At 39.4% G+C, this 18,287-nt stretch overlaps 2 protein-coding genes across 2 annotated transcripts in view; one reads left to right on the forward strand and one right to left on the reverse strand.

Moving 5' to 3' along the window:
• The window catches only part of LOC129657671 (uncharacterized), a 74,041-nt gene that overhangs the window by 11,925 nt on the left and 43,829 nt on the right, over positions 1-18,287 (forward strand). The window contains exons 2-3 of the mRNA XM_055588065.1: positions 11,848-11,908; positions 12,444-12,532. Coding sequence (XP_055444040.1) covers positions 11,848-11,908; positions 12,444-12,532 — 150 coding nt within the window. The remainder of the gene's footprint in view (positions 1-11,847; positions 11,909-12,443; positions 12,533-18,287) is intronic.
• FABP2 (fatty acid binding protein 2) lies at positions 6,650-16,286 on the reverse strand. The gene is made up of 5 exons (XM_055588066.1): positions 16,090-16,286; positions 9,735-9,849; positions 8,406-8,578; positions 7,300-7,407; positions 6,650-6,930 (listed from the first exon to the last, which is right to left on the reverse strand). Exons 2-5 carry the CDS (start codon positions 9,799-9,801, stop codon positions 6,880-6,882), a joined length of 399 nt encoding a protein of 132 aa, XP_055444041.1. The 5' UTR covers positions 9,802-9,849; positions 16,090-16,286; the 3' UTR covers positions 6,650-6,879.

Genomic DNA, 18,287 nt, shown 5'->3' on the forward strand with positions numbered 1-18,287 from the left:
TCTGTGAGAGCCTACACTACTTCTTTGTAATGCTTATCACTGTTGTTTTTACTTGTTTAATGTCAGTCTTCAACCTGTAGATGGTACATTTCTGAGCTGAATTCACATCTCCTTGGGAACCAAATAGATCTGTCTTGTTTATATCTGAAACTCATATGTGTCACATGATAGGTGCTTACTTCATATTTAAGAAATATGTTCTCTTGGCCAGCCATGATCCGAGGAGGCTATAGTAAACAAGTTATAGTTTTATTCACCATAAGCAAGAATTCATTATTTCCATCTCTAAGAACCTATTACTTCACCTTTTCTTCTGTCTAGGTTCTGTTTACAAGAACTCACTGTGATTCCTTTTGCCTCATGTCCTCTGTTTTCTGTCTCTCCTTTATGCCTTTCTACTTTGGCCCATTGTCTGGGAGGAGGAAATTTTCCTCTACCCATTTTGGTTCTGGCTGTACTGAGAACTAAATTGACATGGGATAGGTTAGTAAGAGAAAGTCAAACAGAAATTAAATAACTTGCATACATAGAAGAGGGCTTCCCTGGTGGCTCAGATGGTAAAGAATCTGCCTGCGATGCAGGAGGCCCAGGTTCGATCCCTGGGTCAGAAAGATCCCCTGGAGAAGGGAATGGCTACCCAGTCCAGTATTCTTGCCTGGAGAATTCCATGGACTGAGGAGCTTGGTGGGCTACAGTCCATGGGGTCACAAAGAGTCAGACACGACTGAGTGACTGACACTTTCACTTTTTCATACCTAGGAAAATGGAGTAACTTGCCAAAATGGCCAAAACCTTCACCTTAAGTACCACCTTCAGCGAGAGATGAAAGAGGATGTTGGAACTTAAAAGGGAAGTGAGGCAGTTCTCATGAAGATGAAAAAGCAGATGTTTGATAAACAAATGTTTGCTGGCCACGCAGAGAAAATGAGACATAGGGTGGCCTCTGATCTCTAGGCCCCACGGAATTTCCCCCATCACACCTAGCCCATATTCTTTGCAGATATTCCTGGTGATACCTCTATTTTGGGAATAAGCCCTTTATTTAAATATTTTCGGCAGGCAAGAGGAAAGTAGAAAGACTTTCTAAGTCACTTGTTTCTTAGAGATTATCAACCTAAATTAATCATTATGCCAAAGAGATATATTTTGGGGGTGGCAAACTTCATTCCCCTCTACCATCCATTGTTACTAGCTGGTGCCTTTCTTGTGTATTTAAGTCAGATTCCCAAGAATGAGACCCTAACTAGTTTAACTAATTAGAATTACTGGTCTTAGACAAAGTTCTCATAGACTGTTCTCAAGTATATAGATTGACTGCTCTTGGAACAAGTGGTCTAATCTGTTATGATCTAGGTAGGGTCGATCTAGTTCAGATTAAGCTTATCTGTGTACAGGAACAGCTAAGGCTGTTTGCTTCAGTAGAGATTCTGTGTGTAAGGATTCAGAATAGTGGATGGGAAAGGCTGGCTTGCTAAGGCTGAGACTGTTCAGCATGTTCCATTTATTCACTCCTTTGCAGTTATTAATGTTTACTGTGTGTTAAAGGGATATAGTGGAGGTAGGGATATAGATATAAGACTCTATCTTCACCCTAATGGAGCTCACAGACTAGAGGAGACAGACAAGCAAACTGAATACAGAAAAATGGTGTGATATTAATGAGCATGTCGTGCTATGGGAACAGGATGAATACTTAGTGGCGACTGGAAGTGTGAAATAAGCCCCATCCTCACTCAGGTTTTTCTGCCCTAAGGATGTGTTAAAAAGAAGAAGTTCAATGTCACATTTATAGCCTTTTTGTAGACTTGTTATCTTGAGGTCTTGTTTAAAAAAATTATCCAAAACAAAACAAGAAATGGCATTAAGTAAAGACTCCTCTCCCTAAAGGACTCTCTTGTTTTTGAGTGGAGAGAGAGTATTGTTGTCTGGCTCTCAGATTTTCTCCAGTCAGTGCAGTGAGTATATCTGAATTGTTTGAAAAGAACCAGTTATGCCACCTGTAATCTGAGGGATGTGGTCTTAACACTGGGTGGAGGTCCTGGGAGAACTTCCTCACCCTTCTTTAGATGTTTGCAGTCTTCTCCCTGCACAGGGGTCCTAAGCAATAATCACTGAACGAGTATGTGAGCTCCCTCTTTTCTTCCTGGAAATCTAGCCGGGAGGACCTCGGTAACCCTTTCATCTGGTGGAGTTCTCAGTGGGGATGCTTATGGATGAGAGACGCCCCCTGGGACACTGACTGTTGATGTGCTCCAGGCTCCTCACTTTCTTCATCTTCTATGGCTGCGTTGCTTACTCTTCTTTTCCGGTTAATTGTTCAGTAATGCCTGTTCCAGCCAGTAGCTTGAACGTGGGTCATTGGGCCTGAATATCACCCTCCATGTTAGCACAGACTGAATGAAAGCGTAACCCTACCCCTAAATGACCATCCAGTTTTGAAGATGATGATATTCTGGGTATTCTGATTCAGACCCAGGATTAACCTGAGCATTGGAATCAGTTTGATGACATTGTTAATGACCAGTGGTGTTCATCATGGAATACTTGCTACTAGTCCTTTTTAAAAATTTTTAAAATCATTTCTTGTTGAACAGAACAGATGAAAGCAGCCTTAGGGAATTGTTCAGGAAAACAGAAAAGGGGTCTTCATATTACTTCTGATTATTTTGGAAGTTGAAACTGAGGAAAGCATTTAATAATTATTACAAACTACACAGTATAGTATGTCAGAAATTTCTGGAACACCCTGTAGGTGCTGAGATGCAAAGACCTCACATTGGAAATCTTTGAAAGAATTCACGTCATTGGCCACTAGATGGCAGTCTTGTGCTGCAGTTTAGAGGAAGCAAGGCGCAGAAGGTAAAGAAACATTTCAGAGTACAGTTTATTACACATGGATTTTTTTCCAATAAATACATACTATATATGATCGGTTGGTTAAGTTCGTGGAGCAGTACATATGCAGGGTGGACTGTAAAGTAATACTTGGATCTTCACCTAGGAGGTGGGTGGCACCTCTAACCCCTACTGTTGTTGACGGGTCAGCTGTACTTGGAAAAGTTCATCCATCATCACCCTCCCCTCTTGATCCCATCAAAACCCCCTCCCACTTCTGTTCTGCCCCGGACAACTATCTCACCCACCAGGGGTCTTGCTGCCAGTCTCTAATTAATGATAGAAAAATATCTTACTTATTCATACTCATCTCCTAGGAACAGGACTGAGCACGTAATTTGCAGGTCTCACTATAAAATGAAAATGCAGATCTCGTTGTTCAAACTTTATTGAGAATTTTGAGACTCTCGCAGCAGAGCATTCAATGAAGCCCATTCCTGGGCCTGCACAGGTCACACAGCCATGAAGCCAGCCAGGCTTTAGAATTTGGAAGACGTCTTCCTCTCACCACCCCACCCTCTGTCCTTGCAACACGTCCCTGTGCTGCATACCAGGGGGGCTATTTAGGGCAGAGTCCCTGACTGTTTTTCGGAGACAGGATCTCAGGACTGTATCTTAGCAATCGAGGCCTAGTTAGCTCATTTTAAAGATGATTGAACTAAATTCCAAAGCGATGAAATGACTGGCCTCAAGTCCCCATCTAGTTGTCACAGCTTGAACCAGAACTAAGAGTTCTCATCTACCAGCTAGGGTCCATCTACCACACAGGCCTCGTGATGGCTATGTTAAGAAGAGAATTCTCTTGTCTTCTCCAGCCAGACTTTGCTCTGTTTTCTCTGCAAGAGAAGGGCACAGGGGCGTATTACTTGGTAACATTTATTGTGTACGAGCTATGTGCTGAGCACTCTGCTAGACGTTTTGTATATAATACCTCAGTTGATAGAACATCAGAAAATCATTGCTACTTTTCCCTGTTTTTCAAGTAAGAAAAATTAAGGCTGAGAACTTGAATTTTAGTCAGTAATGGGAAAGATAAGAGTTTGGGTAAGTCTATGTGATTCTAAAACCCGTTCCCTTTTTGCCACATCATTCCTGAGTTCTAGGAAGGCTGAGTCAGCCTCTATTTCCTGAACATTGGTCACGTTTTTTATAATCTCTAGATGACCTTGGAGAGGTCATCTTACAAGGTAATCTGTGTTATTCAAATTTACAGGCCTGTTCCTGCCTTAAGGCCTTTGTTCTAGGGTATTTCCTCCACTTGAAACATTCTTCCCCCAGATAGTCCAAGAAAAGGAACACATGTCAGATAGGTAATAAGGGGATCTGATCACCTAGAGTCTTATAGGCCATTTTAGGACATTGGCTTTTTCTGTAAAAGAAATGGGAGACATTGCAGTATATTGTGCAGAGGAGTGACCTCATCTGATTTTGATTTTTAAAGGATCATTCTGAGTGCTATGTTGAAAAAGGCTTTTTAGGGATTATTATAGTAATCAGAGGAAAGATTAGTGGTGACCAAGATGATAGCAATGGAAGTGATGGGAAGTGGTTGGCTTCTGGATTTATATATGTATGTGTTAAAATTTTTAATGTTTTATTATGGAAAATGTCAAATACATACAGAAGTAGGGAGATAAGTTTAATGTTCCTACTAGGTACCCAGTGGACCTGTGAGGTGTCAGCATGTCAGATAGGTAGGTAATAAGGGGATTGTTTTAAACAGCTGCAACAATTGTCAACTGTGACCAACCTCATTTCTTCTGTACTACTCTCCACTACCTCCCTATCCTAGATTGGGAAGGAAGCAGTTTGAAGGGAACCCCAAATGCCATATTCCATGTGTAAATCTTCAGCTTTTCCCACCCAGCTGCTCCTGTGACAACCGCTCCGGGTATTCTGCAGTTTACCCCGCGGGTCTTGCTTGCTCACAGCTTCTCGTACTCATGGTTTTTACTTACTGTCTGCCCTCTTTGTCCTCTTGAAACCTTTTTCCTTCTACCAATTATTGTGTATCTCTGAAATTCATTCTAGGTTCTGTTTGCTGTTGTTCGTTCTGCACAGAGTTCATAAACTGGCCAGACTGTGTTAGAGAGGCTGCTGTTGGGTCAGACGCCCTCTCTTGGTCCTTTCAGTTGGCACGATATCAAGGTCAGTTTCCCAGAGAGGTTATAACAATGGCAGTCACTTAGCAAACAATACGCTGCTCTCTAGTACTAATAAATAGTGGAGATTTAGTGCTAAGAAAGGATGTAAATTATTCAAAGAAAAGTGAGCCTGCAATAAGGCTAGAAATAGATAAGTGCCTAACCACTTAATTGCCATTATTTTACAGTCTGATCTGACTCCTTTGGAGTGCTATTCTTGGGTGCCACGAAGGAATTAAGGGTTTTTGGTTGTTTTTTTTTTTTTAAGATATATTTCTTTGTATTAGGCTGAGTAATAGCATAGATGATAATGTACTAAGAGTCAAGACCTACATTTAATTCCTGTGTTCCTTATGGACTCTCTGCAACATTAGACAAGCAAATAAACCTCTCCATACTATAGATTTTCCACTGTCAGATGAAATTAACACCTGCCCTTTTCCTACTTCACATATGTAGACAAGATCCGAGAGGTAGAAGCACTTTGAACCTTCATTTCTAGAAAGTGTGTGAAAAATCTAAGTAGTTACTGTTTTCAATGTGAAGATTTTAATACAGTTATAAAATGAACAGTGGATTTAAGTTCTTGTTTTTGTAAAAGATTATATTCTTCAATCTGTTCGTCTTCAACATGTACACAAACATTTTTCTTTCTACATTGTAATGTATCTGCCATGTCTATATACAACTTAGAACCGTACCTGGAACTTTGTAAGAACTATATAAATGTTAGCTATTACCTTCATCAATGTGAAAAATAGTCAAAACAAAAATCCATAGAGCCAAATGCTTAAAAAATTTACCACCTCTGCGCCCTGTATACACACCGACCTAAAATGCAATTGGTTGAAATACATAAAGTAGTATATTATGTGAGTATATGAGTGAAGGAAAACTTTGGGGGCCCTGAAAACCTGTAAGTGTATGTGTTTATGAATAAAAGGGGAGGGGTGACACTTGAAGATGACACTTTTGGTGCCTGATAGCCCACTTGTTCTCAAAGACTGGTTAGTGTACCTGCTGCATCAGAATCACTTGGGAGTTCTCTAAAATCCCTGGTTCTGTTTTCAGAGATTCTGATCTAACAGGATAATGGTAGGGATTAAGCATGCAAACACTTCTTAAGTTTCTTAGATGATCCTGCTGCTTACCCAGGTCTGGGAATCACTGGCAATGTAGAAAAATAAAATGCACTTTGCCTTAGCACATCATTTGTTTCCTGTCGTTTTGTTCAGAGTGGTATGTATGTATGAAGAAATACACAAATCCACAGCCAGAGAAGAAGATGGAGGATCTCTATTAAAATCAAAATAGTGATTATCTCTGGCTTATGGGTTTATGGAAATATTTATTTTGCATTTGTTTTTCTTAGTTCTAAACTTTCTGGTTAAATATGTATTATTTTTATAATAAATGTTGCTAAGGGAAATATTTACAACCAGCACAAGATTATAAAGACCCCCATGCAATATATGTCTTTAATTTACCAAATGTGGGGAAAAACCCAAAACAGTCTATTAATGAATATGTCTTTTTTTTTTTTTTAAGAAAGACTACTTTTAAAGCAATGTGGGAACAATATTTATTCATATGTTTTTTAAAATGTCACATTCTTTTAGAACACCAGTAAATACATCTTAGAAAATGTAAGACAAGTTAAATCCTAATTAGCTTTTACATGTTTTTCTTTGGTGAGACTGGAAATATAAGCCATTGACCAATGCTTATAAAAGATCTAATCAATCAGCAACTTAAACCAGATGAGGAGAGGAAAGCATTTCTGGTTCCATATAGATTTTCCATCTAATCTGTGTTCTGGGAAATGCTCCAGGAACAGTGCTCATTCCTTTTTGAAAATCCTCTTGGCTTCCACACCTTCATAAGTGTAAGTCTGAAAGGTGTTCATAAACATAGAAGAATTTGACATTAAGATTAGAGGCTCAATTAAGAAAAATATTAGTAGTATTTAGCTTCAAAATGTATTTTTTTTCTTGTACTTGATAGTCACATTTTATACAGATAGAGGAGACATTCATTTAAAAATATGTTTTGGTTTGTAGTCACATTTTCAGTTAAAATAGGCTCAATGTGTTGATGTATGTAAGTTCTCTTCAAATAGGCATCAGAAAATACCTATATTTTAAAACTCAGAAAGATTTATGAGAAAAGTAATAGTCTGTTTATTGATGATTTTACTCAGCAACCCCCCAGATAAAAATCACTGCTATGTAATTATTTTTGTCTTTGGAAAATAACTCACCTGGACCATCTCGCCACCTATAATTTCTCGGACAGTATTTAGTTCATTTCCATTGTCCAACCGTTTAAATTTTCCGACAAGTTTATCTCCCTCCAGGGCCCACGCCCCCTGTATAAGATTTCAAAATAATAATAAAAAAACCATTTTTAAGGGTCTTACACGTGTCAGGCACTGTTCAGAGGCCTACAGATCTACTTCTTCAAACTTCACTGTAACCCTATGAAGTAGATATGTTTATCTCCGTTGCACAGATGAAAAAACTGAAATACAGTAATTAAAGTCACAAAGCCAAGCTTGCACCTAGATTACCGGGGCTCTAGAGTACAGGCTGGTAACCATCTGGCTCTGTAGTTTCATGCCGAATTGTAAGGCAGATAATCGGGACTTCTCTTTACTAAGTCTTTCACATTAAAAAGAGTGTTCTAAGTTTAATCATGGTTCATATTAGTTTAACAGAGAAGTTAACAAGCTTGTACTTGTTTTAACTTATGTAATTGTGGTAACAGATGAAACAGCCATAATTGATAAAATAGTTGACAGCTTAATTGTCATTGCAAACATGTTTAATTTAACCTGAAAAGTTCTAAGTGGAAACATTTTTTTAAAAATCAGTTGAAAAATGTGACCCTGTTTTATATCTTAAAATTTTAGATCTTAAATAGTAAAATGAATTCCCAGTGACCTACATTGTAACATTGGACCTTTCTATTTGGTCACACATTCATTCACTAATTTATTCACTTATTTTATCATTTCAATTACACGTCTATTTTAGTTAAGTTAGATAGCTCTAGAAGCTTTTATTGCTGTCAGATATGTTGAAAACACTGACATTTTCTTTATGAATAGGTGTATACTCAGTCATTCAAAGGATATTTTTCTAATTGTTGTTTAATCCAGGTTCTTTAATAGATAACATATGAAAATCAAAACATTTTTAAATACTCTGCTAACTTGTATGATGTTTAATATGGATAAACTCCACTGACTGCTTCAGTAAATGAAGGAGACCTACATTCATTAACCGATCCAGTGGAAGAAAACAGAGATTATTTTTGCAGTATGTAGAAAAATCAGGAATGCTTTGCTTATAAAAAATTTCTTACACTGAGTTCAGTTCCATCTGCGAGGCTGTAATTAAAAGTGACACCAAGCTCAAAAATAATTTCAATGCTTCGAAAAGTGCTTGATTCTTTGACTGTGAATTTATTTCCTTCTTGTGTAATTATCAGTTTCAAATTATCATGAGCTGCAAGCTTCCTTTTCACCACATTAATACCTGCAAAGACAAAGAGAATGGAGGAAATAAAGTCAAAATGCCATGGAAAGTGCTACTTTTCCAAGTTCTGTTTTAACTAGTTAATTAACCAGTTAATATTTTGTGGGTGAAGAGGAATACCTGATCATATTGCCTTTGCGCAAGAGCATTCAGATTGCTTCTGTAGAAAAAGTTCAAGCTCAATCATATTAAACTATTTTTCTAAAACTGAAAAAAATTAAATGAAGCATAGAATTGTAGAATCTTTGAGTAATTTTTAAAAAAATTATAAATATTTTTGTTTCAATGTTAAGTAAGTCAAATTCCAGGGATATCAAATGAAGGATTAAGAAAGTACATTTATATATTTATAAGGATATATACTACTTTAATTCCACATGTATGGTACACTTTCTTTTTTAATGTCCCTTTGTTTTCCATGGCTTTAAAATTTTGAATTTCATAATTCTCTTTGCTTTTTGTGGTGTTTCTATCATAGAAATGAGAAAATTAGCAAATATTACGGTCAAATTCATTATTATAAGAATCTACAAATTCCATAAATGTGAACTTGGAATTCCTAAACTACAGGATATAATTGATGCAGATTTTTATTTTTAGGGAATGACAAATCTTTTTGCCCAAAGTGTTCAGTGTATGGGCTGCCAGAGTAGTGGTGTAGATATTAAAATCTGTTAAATTAAAACTTTTGTAGAAACTACATGCTGTCATGAGATCATTCCAAAAGCTCTGCAAGTCAGAGGAAGAGAATTAAGTCTCATTTGTTTTCATTGCTCTATTATATGGCCTTTGCTTTTCCATCCCCTAGAATTTAATATTTTAAAGTATGAAAGTTATCACTATGCTCTGCCATATTTTACTTTCTAAACAAACAAAAAACTATTCAATTTTCAGTCACCAGTTAACATAAATGAAACATATCTGGATGTTTTTTGTGTTTTAGAGAATAGTGCCCAAGAATCTTTTCTTCCACTGGTGAGAGTGTATTCTTTCTAATGTAAGAAGTGAGAATGTGATTTTCCCTACTCTGAACCAGCACCGATTCTTGATCCTCACCAGCACAACAGGTGCCATTGCCTAAGACTTGAGGTTTAGAAGGAGTTAAAGATGTCTGTGAAAAACAGAAGAACAAGCTGTTAAAGTATTAAGCACTTACCCATTTTTTCCATGAACTTTTCATAGTTCTCATTTCTGTCTACCTTCCAAGTACCATCAAACGCCATGGTCTCTGGTTAATTCAGCCTCTGAGCAATCAGAGATTCAGGTCCATCCTTAGGAGAGAATTTATTATATTTCTTATCTTAGAACCAGCTTCATATTGTGATGTGGAAGTTTAAAGTTCAAGAGGCCACTTGACTTCATTAATGCCAAACCTTCTAGTTTCTATAAATTTCTTAGCTCCCCTTCTGAAATTCAACTGCAATAAACATGATAAGCATATGTATTCTATCTTAAACTATGACTTGCAGGTACATTTATTTCAAGAGTTAGAATGCATACTGTATGAAGATAGTTTTTTTGTTTGCAAGTTCAAAGTGCACACTTTGTTGGAAGTAGCATAATTTAGAGCATATATCAAATGGGTTTTGGAAAATGAGACTATTAATGACCTATCCCATTTTTATAATAGCAATTACCTTGTAAGTAATGTAAGACTTCATGATCAAATACAGCTGAAAGTTGATGTTAATAGGATATGGAGACTGGAAGTTTATTTATTTTTCTAATATGTCCTTTTGCATTGTGTTTTTGGGTTTCCAGGACTTTGGGTAAATATCGTGGCACCTGGTACAGGGCATGACACACAGTAGGGACCCATTACATTTTTGTTTTGGTCTTAAATGCTGGTAGGCCACTGAGAAAAATTTCAAGAGGTAGAAACATGGATGGATGTCATGAAAACTCCCATAAGTGAAAGAATCTTTAGACATCTGCCATGTGCAGAAAAAACAAAAGCCAGATGTCAGCTATGCCATTAACTAAAACCATTCCTGTGTTTACTTTCCCCATACTCAAACCACTATATTTGGTTAAGAAAATCCTTGATATTTGGTTAAGAAAATCTTTGATTTTCTACTGTCTGTTAGAAAGTCACTGAAAGTGTGTTTATTTAGGTAGTTTTTGACACGTACTAGTGATTAACTTGGGACCAGATAGGACTTGGATTCGCCTGTTAAGATCAGCATAATGCTTTAGCTCCCTTTGGAAATACAGCTTGCCTCTCTGTGATCTCGCAGCGACTGAAATAAAAGTGCCTGACTCCGGAAGGTGGGGAGGAAGAAACTAGAATGGCTTCTTACCATTGTTCACCTAACACTGGCCTTTATCTCATGGCTACCTTGAGCTTCCCAGGAAGAGCAGAATAAGATTAGATGAGGGCAAATAGCACTGGGACTCATGCAGACCTGCTAACAAATGGCCATGTTAAACTTTCATCTTCCATTTGTCAGTAGCAGTAACCTAATTTAAAATCAGTTAGGAATCCCTGTTATCTCTATAGTGTGGAATCATTGACATTTAAAAAAATGATTAGATTGGGACTTCTCTGGAAGTCCAGTGGTTAAGACTTTGCCTTCCAATGCAGGGGGTGCAAGTTCGATTCCTGGTCAGGGAGCTAAGATCCCACATGCTTCATGGCCCAAAAAAGCAAAATATTAAACAGAAGCAATATTTAAAAAAACATGATTAGATTGAATTTTTAACATCACACATTTTTCTGCAGCTTCCAAACTCTGTTATCTCCCATTTCTTACCGCTTACCCAGACCCCCATCTAGAAAAGGTCATACAGAACCAATGGCCAGTTTCCCTTTACAGACTTCTCATACTGATGATACAGTTGGGCCAGTCAGCTGAGGGCTGACTCAGTCCTTTATTTTCTTCTTTGATAATACTAGAAGATTTAGGGTCCTGCTCCTGCAGCTTGGGAAACTGGGTGGGTTAGATGTGCTTGGTTGGGGGTGGGGGACAGGTGGTAATGATGCTATAGAGGTAGAGTTGTACTCTCTATATGAGAGTTGTACTCTCTATATGGACTCCACAGTCCACGTCAGCCACTGAGTTGTGTGGAAGTAGTAGAAATCAGCAGAAGCTCCTGTTCATCCCTGTCCCATTCCTCCAAGTACAAATCACATTCCTTAACGTGGTTTCTCATGCCCCTTCTTATATCTTGGGTCTCCTGTCATTCCTTACTGTGTACTCGGAGATTTAGTATATCGAACTTCTTGCAGTCCTCAGTCTTGTGAATGTGCCTGCTTTCTGTTGCTTCAGGTCACAACTTGGTCACTGCGTGCTCCAGGAAACATGTCCTGAACCACAGAGACTGGGTCAGGTGAGTCCACGTCTCTCAAGTGCAGTGACCTTCCAAGAGCCTCAACATAGCTCATAAGAGACAAAAGGAGTTGACGCCTGACCATCATTTGTATCATCATGAAGTACAGAGAGCGATATCATGATGAGGGATCGTATGATGCTTCAGGCTCACTTACAAGGAATGGCTTTCTAGAGATCACAGAAACCCTTTTAGCCTGTTGTAAAGCTGAAAGGAAAGTTTTTCTATTTTTAAAAATATATATCACTTATGGGAAATAGCATTTTCAGAATTTCTGAACCCTGCTTTTCAGTGCCAAGTTATTTAACTTTTTCAAGTCAGAGAAAGGTAGTGGTCTCTCTGAGGGCCCTGTAAGAGGACTTGAGGGACAGATGTAAGGAGCAAGAGTAAAGTCTTAAGGCTACTGTCCAGTCCCTAGCAGTGAATGGGGAACGAGGGAGAATTCTGAAGTTTGCCTACAGAGTTTGCTTCATTCTGTTTTAACCATAAGCCTCTAAACTTTAGAAATACTAAGACCTTTTAAATTATGTTTTAGGATTTTGTGCATGATATTGCTGGCTCATTTTCTTCCAAAGAAGGCTATAGAGTTACAGCAGTGTACAAGGACGTATCTACCAAATAATGGTGAGTGCACCCTGCTAATTGTCATTAACAACAAGGCAGCCATTTTTAAAAATTTTAATTGGAGGCTAATTACTTTACAGTATTGTGGTGGTTTTGCTATACATTGACATGAATCAGCCATAGGTGTACATGCATTCCCCATCCTGAATCCCCCTCCCACCTCCCTCCCCATCCCATCCCTCTGGGTCATCCCAGTGCACCAGCCCTGAGCACCCTGTATCATGCATCGAACCTGGACTGGAGATCTGTTTCACATATGGTAATATACATGTTTCAGTGGTATTCTCTCAAACCATCCCACCCTCGCCTTCTCCCAGAGTCCAAAAGACTGTTCTTTACATCTGTGTCTCTTTTGCTGTCTCGCATACAAGGTCATCGTTACCATCTTTCTAAATTCCACATATATGTGTTAGTATACTGTATTGGTGTTTTTCTTTCTGACTTACTTTGCTATGTAAAATAGGCTCCAGTTTCATACACCTCATTAGAACTGATTCAAATGCTGATTCTTTTTAATAGCTGAGTAATATTCCATTGTGAATATGTACCACAGCTTTCTTATCCATTCATCTGCCAATGGACATCTAGGTTGCTTCCATGTCCTGACTATTATAAACAGTGCTGCGATGAACATTGGGGTACACGTGTCTCTTTCAATTCTGGTTTCCTCAGTGTGAATGCCCAGCAGTGGGATTGCTGGGTCATAAGGCAGTTCTGTTTTCAGTTTTTTAAGGAATCTCCACACTGTTCTCCATAGTGGCTGTACTAGTTTGCATTCCCACCAACAGTGTAAGAGGGTTCCTTTTTCTCTGCACCCTCTCCAGCATTTATTGTTTATAGACTTTTTGATAGCAGCCATTCTGACCGACATGAGACGGTACCTCATTGTGGTTTTGATTTGCATTTCTCTGATAATGAGTGATGTTGAGCATCTTTTCATGTGTTTGTTAGCAAGGCAGCCATTTTATAGGATCCACATGTGTTGGTTGAATGATGTTGCATGAAGGATTTATGACTGCGTCTTCTGCCTTATCATTACCTTTTTTTTTATATTTATGTATCTGGCTGTGCCGGGTCTTCATTGCAGCATGCTGGATCATTGGTTGTGGCACTCGAGGTCTTTAGTTGTGGTGTGTGGGATCTAGTTCCCTGACCAGGGATCAAACCCAGGGTCCCTGCATTGGGAGCATGAAATCTTAACCCCTGGACCATCAGGGAAGTCTCTGCCTTATCTTTTTTAATCTGGGTCTGTTCACCCAAATAATGAGTCTCCCTCCAGCAGTTTGAGTGAGAGGTTGCTCATTTCCTATGCCACTCATACCACAGTCACAGGAAGATGGGTTTGCATTATCTTAGCTCCCCATTCCCACATCTATTATGTTTCGACATTTTTTTTTCTTTTTTAGTTCTACCAGTTTATTGCTACCAACCCATCTCCCTCTACCCTCATGCATGTGTGCTCAGGCATGTAACCCCATGGACTACAGCCTGTCAGGCTCCTCTGTCCATGACTTATCCAGGCAAGAAGAGTGGAGTGGGTTGCCATTTCCTTCTCCTTTAAGGAAATCTTTTCCTTTGAGGCCATTTCCATTTGGCTGTCAGCTTCTAGCCTACTTCATCATCATTATCTACCATCTAATCCATCTATCGTTATCTACTGTCTGTCCCCGTTTATCATTGTTATCTACCATCTATCATGGAGATTCATGGCACTGGGCTCACCATCTTCTTATTGTCCCGCTGTGTCTTGCCATCATCCTGGGTGAGCTCAAAGTCCATGTGGATAAGACACTTGTCACTCTGGCCTCACAGTGCTTTAATCTCCTAATCTCTAATAACCTTTTGCTTTGCTACACTTTATCCTACACCCAGGGCTACAACCTGTGATTTGTCACTACTAGAGATTTTCCTCCTGTGAAATTCAACATGCCACAATGTGTTCACAGATTTTCATCTGATCGGCTCCTTCATTTTCCTCATACCATCAGTTCTCAGCTTGACGAGAACCTCAGTCAGTTATTTCCTCTATTTCCCTCAAAGTTTGGAGCCCCCTCCTGGTTTGTTTACATTCTCTATCCAATCGATACATGTTGCCAATAAAATACTTCCTTTGCTGTCCCAAGTGCTATTACACATGCATGGTCTCTAGTTTCAGAGGAATCATGCCCTGCCTGGCAAGACTTTTGTATACCCCAAAATAAAAAATAAAACAGCAAGCCATAATCCTCTCAATTTATGTGTTCTTATTTTCAGTATTACCTGTTACTACTTTATTTACTTCTATAAATTCTTCACCCACCTATTCATTCAATATATATTTGAATTCTCATTATGACCAAGGCGCTGGGCTAAATTACAGAGATAGAATGATGAACACATACACTTTCTGTCAAGAGAAAGCATAGCTTGAAATTAGAATAATTTGGTACCTGCAAAGATTTTTTTTCCTATCTGTATGTCTTCATTTTATATTTATTTGGCTGAGGTGGTATCTTTTCTCCTTCACATTATGATAATCGAGTTTCTCTCATCTTAAGAAATGAAAACAAATCTCCCTGGATTCTATTGGCATTTCTATAACCTGCTCCATCTTTTTCCTTCCCCCTCATAGCCAGTCTTCTTGGAAAAGTGATCTGTGCCATCTCCATATTCTTACCTTCAATTAGAGCCTCAGTCTACTGCAGTGCAGCTTTCATATCCACCCCTCCACCAAAACTACTCACTAAGCTCGTTGATGAGTTATTTTGCTGCCAAATCCAATACACTTGCCTTGGCCCTTATTTTATGTCATTATAGCATTCTAGACCATGGACTCCTCCCTTTTTGAAATTTCTCCTTTTCTTCTCTTGACTTTATTCTTTCTTCATATTCCTCTTCTCTAAATGTCCTTTTCAGGCTCTTTCATGGGCAACTCTTCCTCAACCAACATTTTATATTTTGAAGTTGCATCTTAGGATCTCTTTGTTTTTGCCATTCCCATGTCTTCAGTTTCCATCTGTGGGATTAAAATTTTAAGATACAGCCCAGATCTGTCTCCTACCAGGTACCTATTCCTTACCAAGTTGCTCTGTTTGCAAGTTCAATTGGTGCCTCAGACCCCACAAGCTGGAAAGAACCTTAACATTCCACTCAGCCTTGTTCTCTCTTGCAGGTCCTGTATCAGTGAATGGTGCCATCATCCTTGGAATCATTCTAAAGCTCTTCCTCTCCTTTATCCTTGGCTTTCCATTTTCTCAACAAATCAATACAGTTTTAACTCCTTAACATCACTTAAATATGTTTTCCCTTCCTTTTTATTCCCAGATAATTACCATTTTCCACCTAGATAACTGCAATACTCTCCTAAATGATTTTCCCCTCTCTGGTCTTCCAGAATCTAATTTGTGCAGAGAATATCTTTATGAAATGCAAATTTGACTGCGTCTTGTCCTTCCCTGTTAACATTCAGTGATACCCTATTGCTGCCAGCATAAAGTCCAAATTCCTTACCTCTCCCGCACCCCCTTTTACTCTTCCTTCACAGGGTGCTGTCAGCCATCGCGTCTCTCTTTGCATACCTTCTTTCCTCTGCTGGGAAACCGCACCCCTCACACCATGCCCGTCCTGCCTGACATGCACTCAGCCTTTGGGAGCCGGCTCAGCGCTGCCACCTCTTCAACAGGCCTGCTTGCTTTCTCTGTGCCTGGGCTAACTTTTCTTCATATCAGTATCATCCTAACTCTTTGATTTTACATTTATTGTATTGATTGTAATACTCTGAGAACCTGTTTCTTCTACTCTTCTACTTTCCCATTTGACATCACCATCATCTTCATTACCTCCACCATAGTTTGGCCCCAGGTAAATAGCAGGGAGGGAACATAGCTCCATCCATCAAGAGAAAATTGGATTAAAGATTTACTGAGCACAGCCCCGCCCACCAGAACAGGACCCAGTTTCCCCCTCAGTCAGTCTCTCCCACCAGAAACCTTCCATAAGCCTCTTATCCTTTTCCATCAGAGGGCAGACAGACTGAAAAAAACAATCACAGGAAACTAACCAATCTGATCACATGGACCACAGCCTTGTCTAACTCAATGAAACTACAAGCCATGCCCTGTAGGGCCACCCAAGACTGACAGGTCATGGTGGAGAGTTCTGACAAAACATGGTCCACTAGAGAAGGGAATGGCAAACCACTTCAGTATTCTTGCCTTGAGAACCGCATGAACAGTATGAAAAGGCAAAAAGATAGGATACTGAAAGAGAAACTCCCCAGGTCAGTAGGGGCCCAATATGCTACTAGAGATCAGTGGAGAAATAACTCCAGAAAGAATGAAGAGACAGGGCCAAAGCAACAACACCACCTAGTTGTGGATGTGACTGGTGATGGAAGCAAGGTCTGGTGCTGTAAAGAGCACTACTGCATAGGAACCTGGAATGTCAGGTCCATGAATCAAGGCAAATTGGAAGTGGTCAAACAGGAGAAGGCAATGGCAGCCCACTCCAGTACTCGTGCCTGGAAAATCCCATGGACGGAGGAGCCTGGTAGGCTGCAGTCCATGGGGTTGCTAAGAGTCGGACACGACTGAGTGACTTCACTTTGAATTTTTACTTTCATGCATTGGAGGAGGAAATGGCAACCCACTCCACTGTTCTTGCCTGGAGAATCCCATGCACAGAGGAGCCTGGTGGGCTGCCGTCTTTGGGGTCGCACAGAGTTGGACAAAACTGAAGCGACTTAGCAGTAGCAGCAGTAGCAAACAGGAGATGGCAATAGTGAACGTTGACATTTTAGGAATTAATGAACTAAAATGGACTGGAATGGGTGAATTTAACAGAGATAACCATGATATCTATTACTGCGGGCAAGAATCCTTTAGAAGAAATAGAGTAGCCATCATAGTCAACAAAAGAGTCCAAAAAGTAGTACTTGGATGCAATCTCAAGAACGACAGAATGATCTCTGTTCGTTTTCTAGGCAAACCATTAAATATCACAGTAATCCAAGTCTATGCCTGACCAGTAATGCTGAAAAGCTGAAGTTGAATGGTTCTTTGAAGACCTACCAGAACTTCTAGAACTAATACCCAATAAAGATGTCCTTTTCACTATAGGGTACTGGAATGCAAAAGTAGGAACACATAAAATACCTGGAGTAGCAGGCAAATTTGGCCTTAGAGTAGAGAATGAAGCAGGGCAAAGGCTAATACAGTTTTGCCAAGAGAAGGTACTGGTCATAGCAAACACCCTCTTCCAACAACACAAGAGAAGACTCTACCCATGAACATCACCAGATGATCAATACCGAAATCACATTGATTACATTTTTTTCAGCCAAAGATGGAGAAGCTCTATACAGTCAACAAAAACAACACCAGGAGCTGACTGTGGCTCAAATCAGTTCAGTTAGTTCAATCGCTCAGTTGTTTCCGACTCTTTGTGATGCCATGGACTGCAGTATGCCAGGCCTCCTTGCCCATCACCAGCTCCCAGAGTTTACCCAAATTCATGTCCATTGAGTCAGTGATGCCATCTAACCATCTCATCCTTTGTCATCCCCTTCTCCTCCTGCCTTCAATTGTTCCCAGCATCAAGGTCTTTTCAGATATGTCAGCTCTTCGCATCAGGTGGCCAAAGTATTGGAGTTTCATCTTCAACATCAGTCCTTCCATGAACACCCAGGACTGATCTCCTTTAGGATGGACTGGTTGGATCTCCTTGCAGTCCAAGGGACTCTCAAAAATCTTCTCCAACAGCACAGTTCAAAAGCATC

This window comes from Bubalus kerabau, chromosome 7 (assembly GCF_029407905.1).
Source record: "Bubalus kerabau isolate K-KA32 ecotype Philippines breed swamp buffalo chromosome 7, PCC_UOA_SB_1v2, whole genome shotgun sequence".
NCBI lineage: Eukaryota > Metazoa > Chordata > Mammalia > Artiodactyla > Bovidae > Bubalus > Bubalus kerabau.